We start from the raw sequence: 13096 nt of genomic DNA, 5'->3' as shown, positions 1-13096 counted from the left end.
CCTGCTCTTTAACGACCTCATCTCCGCTGCTCCACACTCCAGCCTCAGCCATCCATTTGGCAAAATCTGTATTTTGATCAAAGCGCTCAGACCACCACACCCTCTCATTTTCCCACCTCACTGGGGCTCACATACCCTCACTGCCACATCTCTTTGCCTCTATCTACCACCTGAAAAGCTTTCAGTACACTGACATCACCAAGTTTTAATTTTCCATGAAATACCCACATGCACTTTCCTTCCATGTCCAGCTGAAATGCCACAGTCCCAATAACCACAATTACTCCTTACTTACAGATGCCTTCAATTAACTCCCTCCACCTTTCCTGGAGACTCCACCACCTGCTTCCTCTGCGCCCATACACTAACAGAGGAACAAGTGAGTGTAGGGCATTCGGGAATTTGGGAAATCACAAACAAGCTAACTGATTTACTTTCATAATCTCAAACTGCCAAACTGGTAATGCCTAGAAAAAATAAAGCCCTACTTTACGTCTAATAAACTCACTTTCTCCATTCCCTGAAGAGTTCCCTTCATACTCCTCTTTCCTCCAACCCTCACTTTCAACTTATGATCACACCTCATCCCCCGCGGAGAAAATGGAAGCCACCACCCCTAAGCTCCACTCGACCTTCCTGCACTCACCTCCCCACCCCGCCACCTCGCAGACCATGCTCGCCATTAGTGCCCTTTCTCCCTCACCAAGCTCTCTCCTCCTGGATCAGTTCCGTAACTTACACCTGGTGTGTCTATAACTGCAAAAAAGCCCAGACTTCAATTATATGTTTAAAAATAAATAAGTAAAAAATCAACACCATTATGGATGCTTTTCAAAAATTCTACTCTCGGGACTTCCCTGGTGGCGCAGTAGTTAAGACTCTGCGCTCTCAATGCAGGGGACCCAGGTTTGATCCCTGGTCAGGGAACTAGATCCCACATGCATGCTGCAACTAAGAGTTCGCATGCCACAACTAAGGAGCCGGCGACCTGCAGCTAAAGGAGCCTGCCAGCCACAACTAAGGAGCCCATGAGCCGCAACTAAGACCCTGTGCAAGCCAAATAAGTAAATAAGTGTTAAAAAAAAAATTCTGCTCCCATACCCAAGAGAAAAAGCCCTCTCGTTAATAATATTGAGTAGTTTTGTTCATTAAAGAAATGCCAAAAAACTATTTACTGTAAGTAAGCCTCAAATTTTAGGAGAAATAGAATTACTTTGCTAAATAGCTACAAATCTCATGGGTTTCTATTCCAAAAGATGCGCGGGGGGGGGGGGAATCTGACATAAGATTTAGTTTTAGACAACACTGTCTTTAAAGAGTCATTAAAGAAAATCAGGATGCTTTAGAAACATTTAACTTTGGTTATACTGCAAGAAAAATAATCCCCTCCCATTTATACATGGTCCATAACGTCACAATGGAATGGACTGTCATGGCCAATAAGGAAATTATGTTTGAGGCATAAAACAAAGACAGTAAGGTAAAGAAATCTACACACTGAAACCTAACATTTTAGATTAACATATATATATATATTTTTTGCGGTACGTGGGCCTCTCACTCTTGTGGCCTCTCCCGTTGCGGAGCACAGGCTTAGCGGCCATGGCTCATGGGCCTAGCCACTCCGCGGCATGTGGGATCTTCCCGGACCGGGGCACGAACCCGTGTCCCCAGCATCGGCAGGAGGACTCTCAACCACTGCGCCACCAGGGAAGCCCCTAGATTAATATTTAAAATCCAGGTGCTTATCACAGGGAGAAAAACTTCATGTTACTAGTATTTATCTCTAGGGGTTTTTTAAACACTTTTGATTTTAAAATCTGTGCACAATTGCTCATACCAGATTTGTAATAGCTAAAAATTGGAAACAACCGAAATTTCCCTCTAAAGTAAATGGTTAAACTGTGGAACACACCCATATGACGAAATACTACTCAGCAATAAAAGGAAGGAACCAACTACTGACTGATACACACAACGTGAATGGGTCTCAAGGGCACTGTACAGAATGAAAAAAGCCAACCTCAAAAGGTCACCCGATGCCTGATTCTATTTATACAACATTTTAAAATTATAAAATTATAAAGACAGAGAACAAATTCACAGTTGGCAGAAGTTAAGGACGATGGGAAGGAGAGGTGGATGTGACCACAGAAGGGCAAGCATGAAAGACGCCCTGTGGTGATGGGGCAGTTCTGTCTCTTGACTGCAGTGCTGGTGACGTAAATCTACACGTGATGAGATGAACGAGAACTGAACACACACTGCACCAACGCCAAAATCCTGGTGTGATACTGTATTATAGTTACATTAAGAGGCAACCACTGGGGAGAGAGCTGGATGAAGTAAACTCAGGAATCCTCTGTACAATCTTTGCAACTTCCTGAGAAAAATCTATAATTATTTCAAAATAAAAAAGTTAAAAAAATTCTATCGGAAACATGTATAAGTCGGGATGGAGGGGGTCCTGTTACAAAGTGTACACTGGGACTTCCCTGGCGGTCCAATGGTTAGGACTCAGCACTCTCACTGCCGGGGCCCGGGGTTCGATCCCTGGTCGGGGAACTAAGATCCTACAAGCCACCCAATATATTGGTTACAACCCAACATACACTTAAAATTGTTTGCCTAGTATATTTGGAAAGACTTTCTCCAGAACAGTCACTTAGTAAACTATATTTTACTCAGTAAAGAACAACAAGCAGAATGAGTTAATATATTAGCAACAAGTTTCTATCATTTTTAGAAATTACATGCTAGAGAAACTGTCTTTTAACTTTTGCTTGAAAACCTCACTATCCCATAACACAGTCCTTTCCAAATTTAGATAACAGTTCTTTAAAAACTTTATAACTCTAAACTGTCACCCTATGGGTAATTTTCACCCAATGAAGCAAAAATTTCATATCAGATAGAAGTCAGTTTAATTTTAGCTCCACCATCTAGCTAACAAACTGTAAAATCCCTAAAATATTAATCATTCCAAAGGGTAAATGAGATGCCATGTGTGAAGCAAACTCGTGCCTAATGAAAAAGCATATTGTGATAACGTATGTACTGTGAAATGGCTTCCACAATAAGTTAACGTCCATCACCTCACCCAGCTACAAATTACTTTTTCTTGTGATGAAAACTTTTAAGATCCACTCTCAGCAACTTTCAAATGCACAGTGCAGTATTGTTCCCTATAGTCACAAGCTGTACTTCACATCCCCAGAACTTATTTATCTTATAACTGAAGGTTTGTACCCCTGTGACCCCGTTCACCCATTTCCCACACTCCCCATCCCCACACACACCGGTTTAAAGGTTACTACTGAAATCATTTAAACTCCAAATATTAGAAATAGCTGTGTCTTAAGTTTTCCCCAACTGCTTTTATTATATGCTTTCTTTTGTTTAATTTTTTACCTTTAGTTTATAAATTGCAGGACTTCCTGGAAAAAGTTTAGCTGCTCTTTCAACCCAGTATTTAGTTCTTCCATCACTAACATCATTTTTACAGAGCAATTCTGCAATCTTCAACACAAGATCTTTTTGTGTTGGGTTTAATTCCACTGAACGCTGATATCAAAAAAGAATTAAGAAATTAGTAGGATTCCTAAAGTCCATACACTCATACACAAAAATTAAAAATTTATCAAGTGACTCTATTAAAACTCTATTTCTAAATGACAGCATGTTATTTCAAGGCTGTTAAAGTGTCTGCAAGTAAAAAAAAAAAAAACAGTGTCTGCAAGTTTTCTGAAGATGAATTAAAAAAAATTATCTTTTTATTTGGTAAACACAAAAAAGAAAAGGAAGGGAGGGAGGGAACCACACACATAAGAACAGCATTTCTGATCATGGTAAACTTGAAATTTATAGGTGTTAATCTTCTTTTACAATCGCTAATCTCTTAATGATAAAATACAGCATTCTTTGGGCTAAGTACTTCAAAATCTGTTTCAGGCTGTTTCACTTAATAGTACGATGATACCAGTGCTTATTTTCAAGACATCCATAAAATGTATTTGAATTATTTATTACATAAATTAACCTGGGCATTATGTGTGTTTGGCTGTGCGAAGGCTATGTTTTAATCTTATATAGTTTACCTTATAACATTCAACTGCTTTCTCTATGTTTTCCTCCACTTCATAAAGAAGGCCAAGAAATCTGTGAGCTTTGGGATCCCTTTCTTGCACGTTAATGTATGTAGATATATATCTGTTTAAAAATAATAATAATATAAAAACAATCTTTAAATTATCACATTTAGAACTGCATTGAACTGCTGAGAGAATATCTTAAGCCAAGCAACCACTAAAATAATTTATATTGTTATTCTAATTGTTATTCTATTTAAAGTAGAATATGCAGATAACTGAAAAGCATCCACAGAAAGAGATAATACTTAAACAAAAACACATGTACAAAGTTGACAACATACTCATTTTACCATTAAATGGTACATTTACCAAATTTTTTTTTCTAGTGCTACCCATTTTTAAGAAATGAACACATAAATTACTTTTTTTTCTATTATTACACTTTGGGAATAGCACTAAGTTTTGCACAGACATTAGAAAGTGATTACAATAAATCTTTAAACTATCATAATGCAAAACACTGAAGAGCAACAATTTCCAAATAACAACTAAGAGAATGTATTCACCTTTTAAACAAGAAAATAACATCTAACGGGACTGTACACAGCTAAAACAGCACAGAAGAAAAATCACTCACTACACCACCAAATGCCGGTGACTTCCATTCCTTAACTCAAGTGACAACTAAAAATAAGCATATTCTAGGTCCAGTGGATGTTATCACAGGAGATATTAGACCAAAGATCAACACTGGAGGAAAAAGTGTCATATTAATAAGGAACAGGGTTAACAGCCCCAATGCTGCTAGTTAAATAAAAGCGCTAACACTTTCCTTATCAGAATTTTCATCTTCCCATCGATGCCTTTAATAGCCTGCCTCCCTCAGAATTTCCAGCTTTAAGTCACTATAAATCAGGAAATCAGACCACCAAGCTTCTTGGCTCTATGTTGAGACAAAGCCTCACAGGATCACCTATCCAGTCAATTAAAGATCTTTTACACAAGCTGTTCTCCTGCCCAGGAATTAGTTTAATTTTGTATTCACTGCCATTTTTTTCCAGCTGATAAAAGTAGCAGATATCTAACCAGGAAGAAATGAAGATATAGGCATGGTTCTCTTTTGCTCTAACCCAGGACAATCTTTAGAGAAAATTTAATGCCAAACGATTTCTTGCCCTAGGTGTAAACAAGCAGCAGGCATGCAGAAAGTATCATTCTAGACTCAACCTGCATACAGAATCCAGACTAGTTCTTATCACCAATCTGAGTGATGAATCCCTTATTTCCAGGACATACTTAGGAAGAACTGCTAAAAAACGTGTATTTATCCATTTCGAAGAAGAACATGAGGTTAAACCACCGGTTTTAGAAAATTAAGGTATGTTTACAGTTTGGTACTTACTTTTTAGCAAGATCATATTCTTTAGCTTCGTAATACAGCTTTGCAAAATAGAATCCTTTCATTGACTTCTAAAAAAAATTAAGAATTCTTTTATTTATCATATTTTGAATTCTGCATATTTTTCACAAGAGCTAAAATCTGTCCTAGCAAGGTTAATATTAATATATTTGATTTTTGTTCACTTAGAAGATTTTTAAAAATTGCCTGTAGAAATGCACATGTTCTAAAAGTCCCAAGTCCATGTGTTCTAATTTTCATGAAACAAAAAAATAAATTTAAGAACATCAAGGCAAGATGACATCGGAAATTAAGAATTTATATCAGCAAGAAACCTCAGAAAACGAGTGGTGCCCCTCTCTCACTTTACAGAGAAGTGAACAGACAGAAGCCCACTTTTCTAGGGGAGGAGAGGTACACGAGAGACTTCACTTCTCCTGCCATGTGTAAGCCTTTATGGGGAGAGTACCAAAGCACTTCAGACCCATAAGGCACTGGGGATTCCCTGGTCCAGTTACTGACCGCTCCACAGATCATTATTCTACACTCAAGGAGCTAAAGAGGCAGAAATAAAAATTGAACTCTTCTGGTAATAATCCAAGTCCACATCCTGGCTCTTTTATTTCTATAAGCTCCAAAGTCCAGCCTGCTGGGACACACCAGATGATGTTACACACATGTGATAAAAGTACACAGCCATCAAGCAGTTTATTTTTGAAAGCTATATAAAGACACAGAAAAACAAAAATCAACATATATTAAGTGAAAAAGCAGCCTACAAAGCAATGTTTTCTTTTATTGATTTTATTCCTAAAAATACAGGTGTTAGATTTGTTCACTGTGCCTGCTATTCACCAGGCACCATTCTGGGCACTGGGGAATGGGCAGGAAATTAAGTCTCTGTCTTCATGCACGAAGGCTGCAGTTCAGGAAGGGTGACAAGCACAGAGGCAGAAGAGAGTGCTATTTTACAGTATTTCATCAATTATGCACAGTGCCCTGCATTTTCACAAGGCTACAATCAGATTCAGCGCACGAAGCACAGGCACCCTAACGTTGTGCCCATCCCACTGGCAGAGCCCCAGGAGTTGGTCCTAAGTCCTCTTCCCTCTCAGAGCATCTCCTCTCGGATACATAATCCATCTCACCCATGACTACGCTGACTCTCAAATGTGTATCTCTGGCTCTCAGCTCTCCTGAGCTCTAAACTTATGTGTAAAATATTAAGACCTGTCAGTTCTACCTTCTGTGTTACCTCAATCCATCCATTTTTCGACATCTCTACTGCTATTACCGAAGTACAAGCCTGCTATGCTCTCTCTCTGGGACTACCAAAACGACTAATTCCTTCCTGTTTCCCTCCCAAAATTAATTCGCCAAAACATAAGACAAACCACACTGTGCCTTTCTTTAAAATTTTAAATCCTTTTATGGCTTTCATTACATTTTGAAAATACCCATATTTCTCACCAAAGACTAGCATGACATGGCACCTGCCCAGCTCTACAACTTTACTTCATCTGCCCCTTGCATACTATGGTCTAGCCTGTGACTAAAACCAGAATGCATCTCTCCAACTGGGGCAGCCGTGAGGAGTCTCACTGCTTAATTTAAACAAAGGCAACTGTAGGTACTGATGTGATGTGACTTCTGCCCAGTACATTCAATGTCAGAGTAGAGAAATTCAATGAAGGTAAATAAATGGCAGAGTAACTATGAGTCTCTTAAGGTAGTCAAATGCCTTATCATCTAATTAGAGACGTACAGAATTAACGACCAAGATTCTCACTAACCTAGTCAAACAACAGCTACGGGGCAATGAGTTTGAGAGGATCAGCTGACAAGGAGGACCATGTTAAGCATGACTCACGTCTGGCACATAAACGGATGTGAAAAGTAGAGTGAGTGGAAAGCCCTCAGTGCCACTCACCTCCCTCCCCTCTACACCCTGGGGAGGCAGAGGTGGGTCCAGTACACCTGCCAAAAGCATAACACAAGTATATCCATCACATTAAAAGTGAAAAAGAAATAAACCACAACATCATCTCAAATGCCACCAAAAGAAAAAAAGCACGTGACAAAATCCAACACCCGGGCTTCCCTGGTGGCACAGTGGATAAGAATCCACCTGCCAACGCAGGGGACACGGGTTTGAGCCCTGGTCTGGGAAGATCTCACATGCCGTGGAGCAAACAGGCCCGTGCGCCACAACTGCTGAGCCTGTGCTCTAGAGCCCGCGAGCCACAACTACTGAAGCCCGTGTGCCTAGAGCCCGCGCTCCACAACAAGAGAAGCCACCGCAATGAGAAGCCCGCGCACCGCAACGAAGAGCAGCCCCCGCTTGCTGCAACTAGAGAAAGCCTGCGCGCAGCAACAAAGACCCAATGCAGCCAAAAATAAATTAATTAATTAATATTTTTTTAAAAAGGGATACATCGTAGGAAACTAAACCAACCAAAAAAATAGAGCAATTATTATTTACTCTAGGAAAAATAAAACTACACAATAAAGGTGACTTGAATGCAAACATATTTACCTTATCGTAAATATATAAACACTAGATATTCATTTAACTAAAATTTACAAGAACAGAACTGAAAAAAGGAGGGGAAAAGTAAATACATCTGTGGACCAGTCTGGAGGAAAGGTGAAAGCCAGTAGAAAGTGTCTAAAATGAGGAAAAGGAGATAAAGAAATAGAAGTACAGTCGACCCTTGAACGAAGCAAGGGTTAGGGGCACTGACCCTCTACCCAGTTCAAGATCCACACATACATACAGTCAGTCCTCCGTATACACACTCGGTTCCTCCATACCCAAGTTTCCACATCCTCGGATTCAACCAACCGTGGATTGCATAGTACTCTAGTACAGATTGATTGAAAATAAACCCACATTTAAGTGGACCTGTGCTGTTCAAACCCGTGTTGTTCAAGGGTCAACTGTACATATGTATGTTATTCAGAAGTATGAAATACAGATGTTAACGGTAGAACAAACACCTAAGAGCTGTCAAGTTGCCTCTAAAGAGCAGGAAATCAGGGGTGTGGGATAAAAAGCCAACCAGACAGAAAACTAGGAAAACTAAATAGAAGCCATCTGGGGAAAAAAAAAATTGAAGAAACGTTAAGTGACATTTTCAACAGGAACAAAAACAGATGTAAAGGAGTAGAAAATGGGAGAACAAAAGATGAGGTGAACAAATGAAAGCACAGTGGAAGCCTGGGAGGATGGGAGACTATGGACCCATCACGACACCTAGAACTTGGACATCCTAGAAAGCCTGGTCTGTTCACATATGGCCAGTCTCTGCCAAACTGGGTACCAAGGAGATACTAATCTCTTCCTACTCTTCACAACTGCTGTCTCTGCTCACCCCACCATCTCCCTCCCAACCTCTCCACAGCGCCCTGTTTTGTCATTTCACTGAGACCCAAGTTTATACAATTACTGTCACACGTTCCAAAGTTATGCACTTGCTAGTCAATATTCCACTGAAGGCCCCAGGTTCTAAAATCAATCATTTCTCCTTGTCTGAAGAAAAACATCTGCTTAAAATACTCTTATAAATGTAAAAGAGGTGACAGTAATAACCAATCCTTAAAGTTTTGTCCCCACCTTTATTTATTTGACAGAAAAGCTCCTTAGTTCAAAGAACATTCTAACTCCTGTCTACACAGTGGTTCTTACTCTTTTGAGAGCCAGGGTCCCCACTTAGAATTTCATAAAAGCTCTCAACTTGCTTTAGAAAAAAAAGTTATACCGGTTTCAGGGGCACAGAAACGTTCAGTGAGGTTCTGGTTTAGGCTCTAGTACCACATTTGTATTCATGAGTACGCCAGCAGTTGGGAACTACAATCTGTATGTAGGCACCTGGTCCCCTCCTCCGGAGGGATGGACTGTCCGCCACTCCGCTGGTCCTAAAAGAAACTAAACCACACCCACTGCCAAAATCCTGCCGAGCCACCTGTCTCCCCAGGACAAGTATCTTTCATCTCTCCAGATCTCAATATCCACAGGGTCGTCGGCAGTAACACAACATACACCTAGTATGTGGTTAAAGACACAATTACGGTACCATTATATTCATGACTGTCACTCGGATGTCGGTTTTTAACTTCCTCATGCATCTTTATTCGCATAGGCCCCTGCCCAGAACACCTTGAACGACCGTCCCTTTAATAGCCACATCTGAGGGCTCACCAAACGCGCCGAGCACTGCCCTCAATGTTTAACAAAGACCCTCCTAAACGCCACCCTACTAATGAAGTAAGCTACACTGACCTCAAACCCCACAGCGTGTGCGTGGCAGAGCTGCGATTCGACCCTGGACAGCGACCAGGGATCCGACCAGCGACTGTCGGATCCACGGTGCACCCAGCTCGCTATCTGCCTCCAAGGAGGAAAAGTACCCCGACAGGCGTCGCCGGCAGGCCACAAAATCTGTCCCAGACACAAGGCCCGGGAGGAAATTCAGACCCCACCAGGGCTCCGATGAAAAACAAAATGCCGGTAAAAGCAGCTGTGAGGGGCGGCGGGGTGTGAGGGGCAGCAGGGCGGCCGGGCCTCGGCGCGGAGCCCGGGCCGTGGGCTCAGCGGGGCCGCCTCCCCGGCCGCCCGGGCGCCGGGGACGAAGAGGAGAGGAAGTGGAGGAGAAAAAAAAAAGGAGAAGGGAGAGAAAGCGCCAACGCCCGCCGCCCGCCCCGCCGCCTCCCCGCCCCCCGGCCGCCGCCCGGCCTCAGCGCGAACCATGGCGCCGCCGCCCGCGGGCCCGCCCGGAGGCCGCGTGTCCCGGCCCGCTCACCTCCCGGGGAGACGGGGCGGAGCCCTGCACCGAGGCGATATACCGCTCCACGTCGGCCTTGTTGCGCCTCATAGCGCCGCCGACCAGGGTTCGCGCGCGAGACGCCAGCGACTAGGCCGCAACGGTTGCAGTCTGGGGAACGCGGCGCCCAAAGCTCTCTGACGCAGCGCCGTCGCCGGCGAGAGGCCGACGCGCCTGCGAGTGTGCGTGCGTGCGTGTCGCGTCATCTCTGTGCGCCGCTCAGGCCCGCGGGGGCCGGCGCGCAGAGGTGACTGCGCTTGCGCGGCGCGGAAATGAGAAGCTCGCGGGCTGTGTGACGCGGCAGAAAGTGCATGACGACGACGCGGGCCGCGAGAAGTTGCGTCCGTGAATAGCCCGCCCCGCAGGCGCTGGAGGCTGACGCGGTGTACCCGGTGCCGACGTCGCTCTTCGGCGCCAGTCGTGTGCGTCAAAGCGCTCATTTTTGGAATTGGAATTTTTAGGTCTTAGCTTAAAACAAGTTTCATAAAATGTTTTCAGTAGGTTTTAGGATTAAAAAGATCACATCCGTGTACACAGGGAGTTTTGGATTTATGGTTATGGATAATTTTGATCCTTTTTTTATAGACTTAATACAGTTTTATCCAACACATGGAACTAACCTGGCCTCTTACATCCTTTCCTTTTTGATTTTTCAATTTTTCCAAATTTTCCACAATGAGCAATTATTGCCTTTATAAAGAGGGAAAATAAAACAGAACATTCTGGTTCTGTTTTATTTCAATCGTATTAGATGTGAATAAGGGTGGCTGGTTTGGAAGAGTCTACCTTGGGTAGTTGAACTTCCTAGTATTGGGTGGGCCAAAAAGTGCCTTCCGTTTTTTAAGTAAAAATAAAAGACACATTTTTCGTTTTCGCCAAGAACTACACTGAACAACGTATTCACCCTTTTGTTCCACTACCTTCTGCCATTTTTCAGGCAACTTCGTAATCCCATCTTACCAAAACTTTTTATCTTTTTGAGCAAAGAACTGTTCCAGGTGCCTTTTACAGTCTTTCAGGGAACTGAATTTTTTTCCATTAAGAGAATTTTCTAAAGACCGAAATCAATGGAAATCCCTAGGCGCTATGTCTGGTGAATACGGCAGATGAATCAGAACTTCCCAGCCAAGCTGTAACAGTTTTTTGTTTGTTTGTTTTGTTTTGGCCTGGTCATCAGAGAAACACGCAGTCTTGCGTTATCCTGATGGAAGATTATGCGTTTTCTGTTGACTAATTCCGGACGCTTTTCGTCGAGTGCTGTTTTCAGTTGGTCTAGTTGGGAGCAGTACTTGTTGGAATTAACTGTTTGGTTTTCCGGAAGAAGCTCATAATAGAGGACTCCCTTCCAATCCCACTATAGACACAACACCACCTTCTTTGAATGAAAACTGGCCTTTGGTGTGGTTGGTCATGGTTCATTTTGCTTGCCCCACCATCTCTTCCGTTCCACATTGTTGTACGGTATCCACTTTTCATTGCCCATCGCAATTGGTTTTTAAAAATGGAACGTTTTTATTATGTTTCGGTAGAGAATCACGTGTGAAAATACGGTCAAGGTTTTTTTCGCTTAACTTACGTGGAACCCAAACATCAAAGTGATGAACATAACCAATCTGGTGCAAATGATTTTCAACGCTTGATTTGGTTATTTTGAGTATATCGGCTATCTCCCGCGTGGTATAACATTGATTGTTCTTAATTATTGTTTAGATTTGATCGCCATCAACTTCAACTGGTCTACCTGACCGTGGAGCATCGTCCAGCGAGAGATCTCCAGCGCGAAACTTCACAAACCGCTTTTGACACGTTTGATCAGTCACAGCACCTTGTCCATACACTGCACAAGTCCTTTTTTGCAATTTGGTTGTGTTTTTACCTTTCTTGAAATAATAGAGCATAATATTCCGAAAATGTTGCTTTTTTTCTTCCATCTTCAACATTAAAATGGCTACACAAAAATTCACCAATTTTGATAAAAGTCTTTTTTTAAATGCACGCTGATATGACAGCTGTCACATACAGTCTAACAAAATTGTTTCGAATGAAGTTAAAGACCACTAAGTGCTGCTAGAGGCACCTTATGGAAAAAACCAAACGAAACTTTGGCCCACCCAGTACTTGCCCCAGGTCCCAGCTAATGATAGCTTATCAAGGCAGTGGTGAGGGGCCTGCCCCTCTACTGGTTTCCCTGGTAACTAATGAGCCCACCTGATGTCAGTTCCCCTATAACTGGTAATCTCTCTTTCCCCGAGGAAGTGAGGACACCACCCTGTCCTGCCCTCGGTCCACCGCACACAGTGGGGTGTTGCTCCAGGATCTTGCTTCAGACGTGTAAGCTCCCCCATCCATTAAACCATCGATGTCTCTGTTGCTGACTCCGGGCTCTTCCGTCTTGAAGCTGGGCAAGCACAGGGCTTGTAGGCCTGCGGGGTGCAGTCCAACAGCTTCACATGTATTGACTCATTTGATGCTTCCAACAACTTCGTGAAGGTAATGTTGTTTGTTACTATGCTCAAGTCGACAGATAAGGAAACCAAAGGAGTGGACAGGAAAGCAGTTTTGCCAAGCACACGTGGTAAAATGACTACCTTTAATCTGTTTTACTAGAACATACTGAAAAGGAGTAAGCCAAAGAGAAAACCTTGAGGCACTCAAGAGGCTTTTCTTAAATACATTTATTACGCTTTGAAACTTCAGTTTTCACCAAATGGGAGGATGAGTCTGTCCTGCTGGGCTTTAAAAATAGACATTCTTCTCCAGGAAGATGTCCATCCTAGCCCACA

The 13096-nt window shown here is 42.6% G+C and overlaps 1 protein-coding gene across 4 annotated transcripts in view; it reads right to left on the bottom strand.

Moving 5' to 3' along the window:
* LOC307064118 (E3 SUMO-protein ligase RanBP2) overlaps positions 1–10364 on the bottom strand; it is a gene marked incomplete at its 5' end in the record, with an annotated part of 49939 nt that extends 39575 nt beyond the window's left edge. For 3 of the 4 annotated variants that reach the window (XM_079720605.1, XM_079720606.1, XM_079720607.1), the window contains 4 exons: positions 3412–3564; positions 4098–4209; positions 5494–5561; positions 10293–10364. In XM_079720605.1, coding sequence (XP_079576731.1) covers positions 3412–3564; positions 4098–4209; positions 5494–5561; positions 10293–10364 — 405 coding nt within the window. The remainder of the gene's footprint in view (positions 1–3411; positions 3565–4097; positions 4210–5493; positions 5562–10292) is intronic. The other variant, XM_079720608.1, reaches the window with a different exon arrangement.
* Positions 10365–13096: the final 2732 nt, after the last annotated feature.

Source organism: Hyperoodon ampullatus, assembly GCF_949752795.1.
Source record: "Hyperoodon ampullatus genome assembly, chromosome: 15".
In the NCBI taxonomy this organism is placed as follows: Eukaryota; Metazoa; Chordata; class Mammalia; order Artiodactyla; family Ziphiidae; genus Hyperoodon; species Hyperoodon ampullatus.
This window is presented reverse-complemented; position numbering and strand designations above follow the sequence as displayed.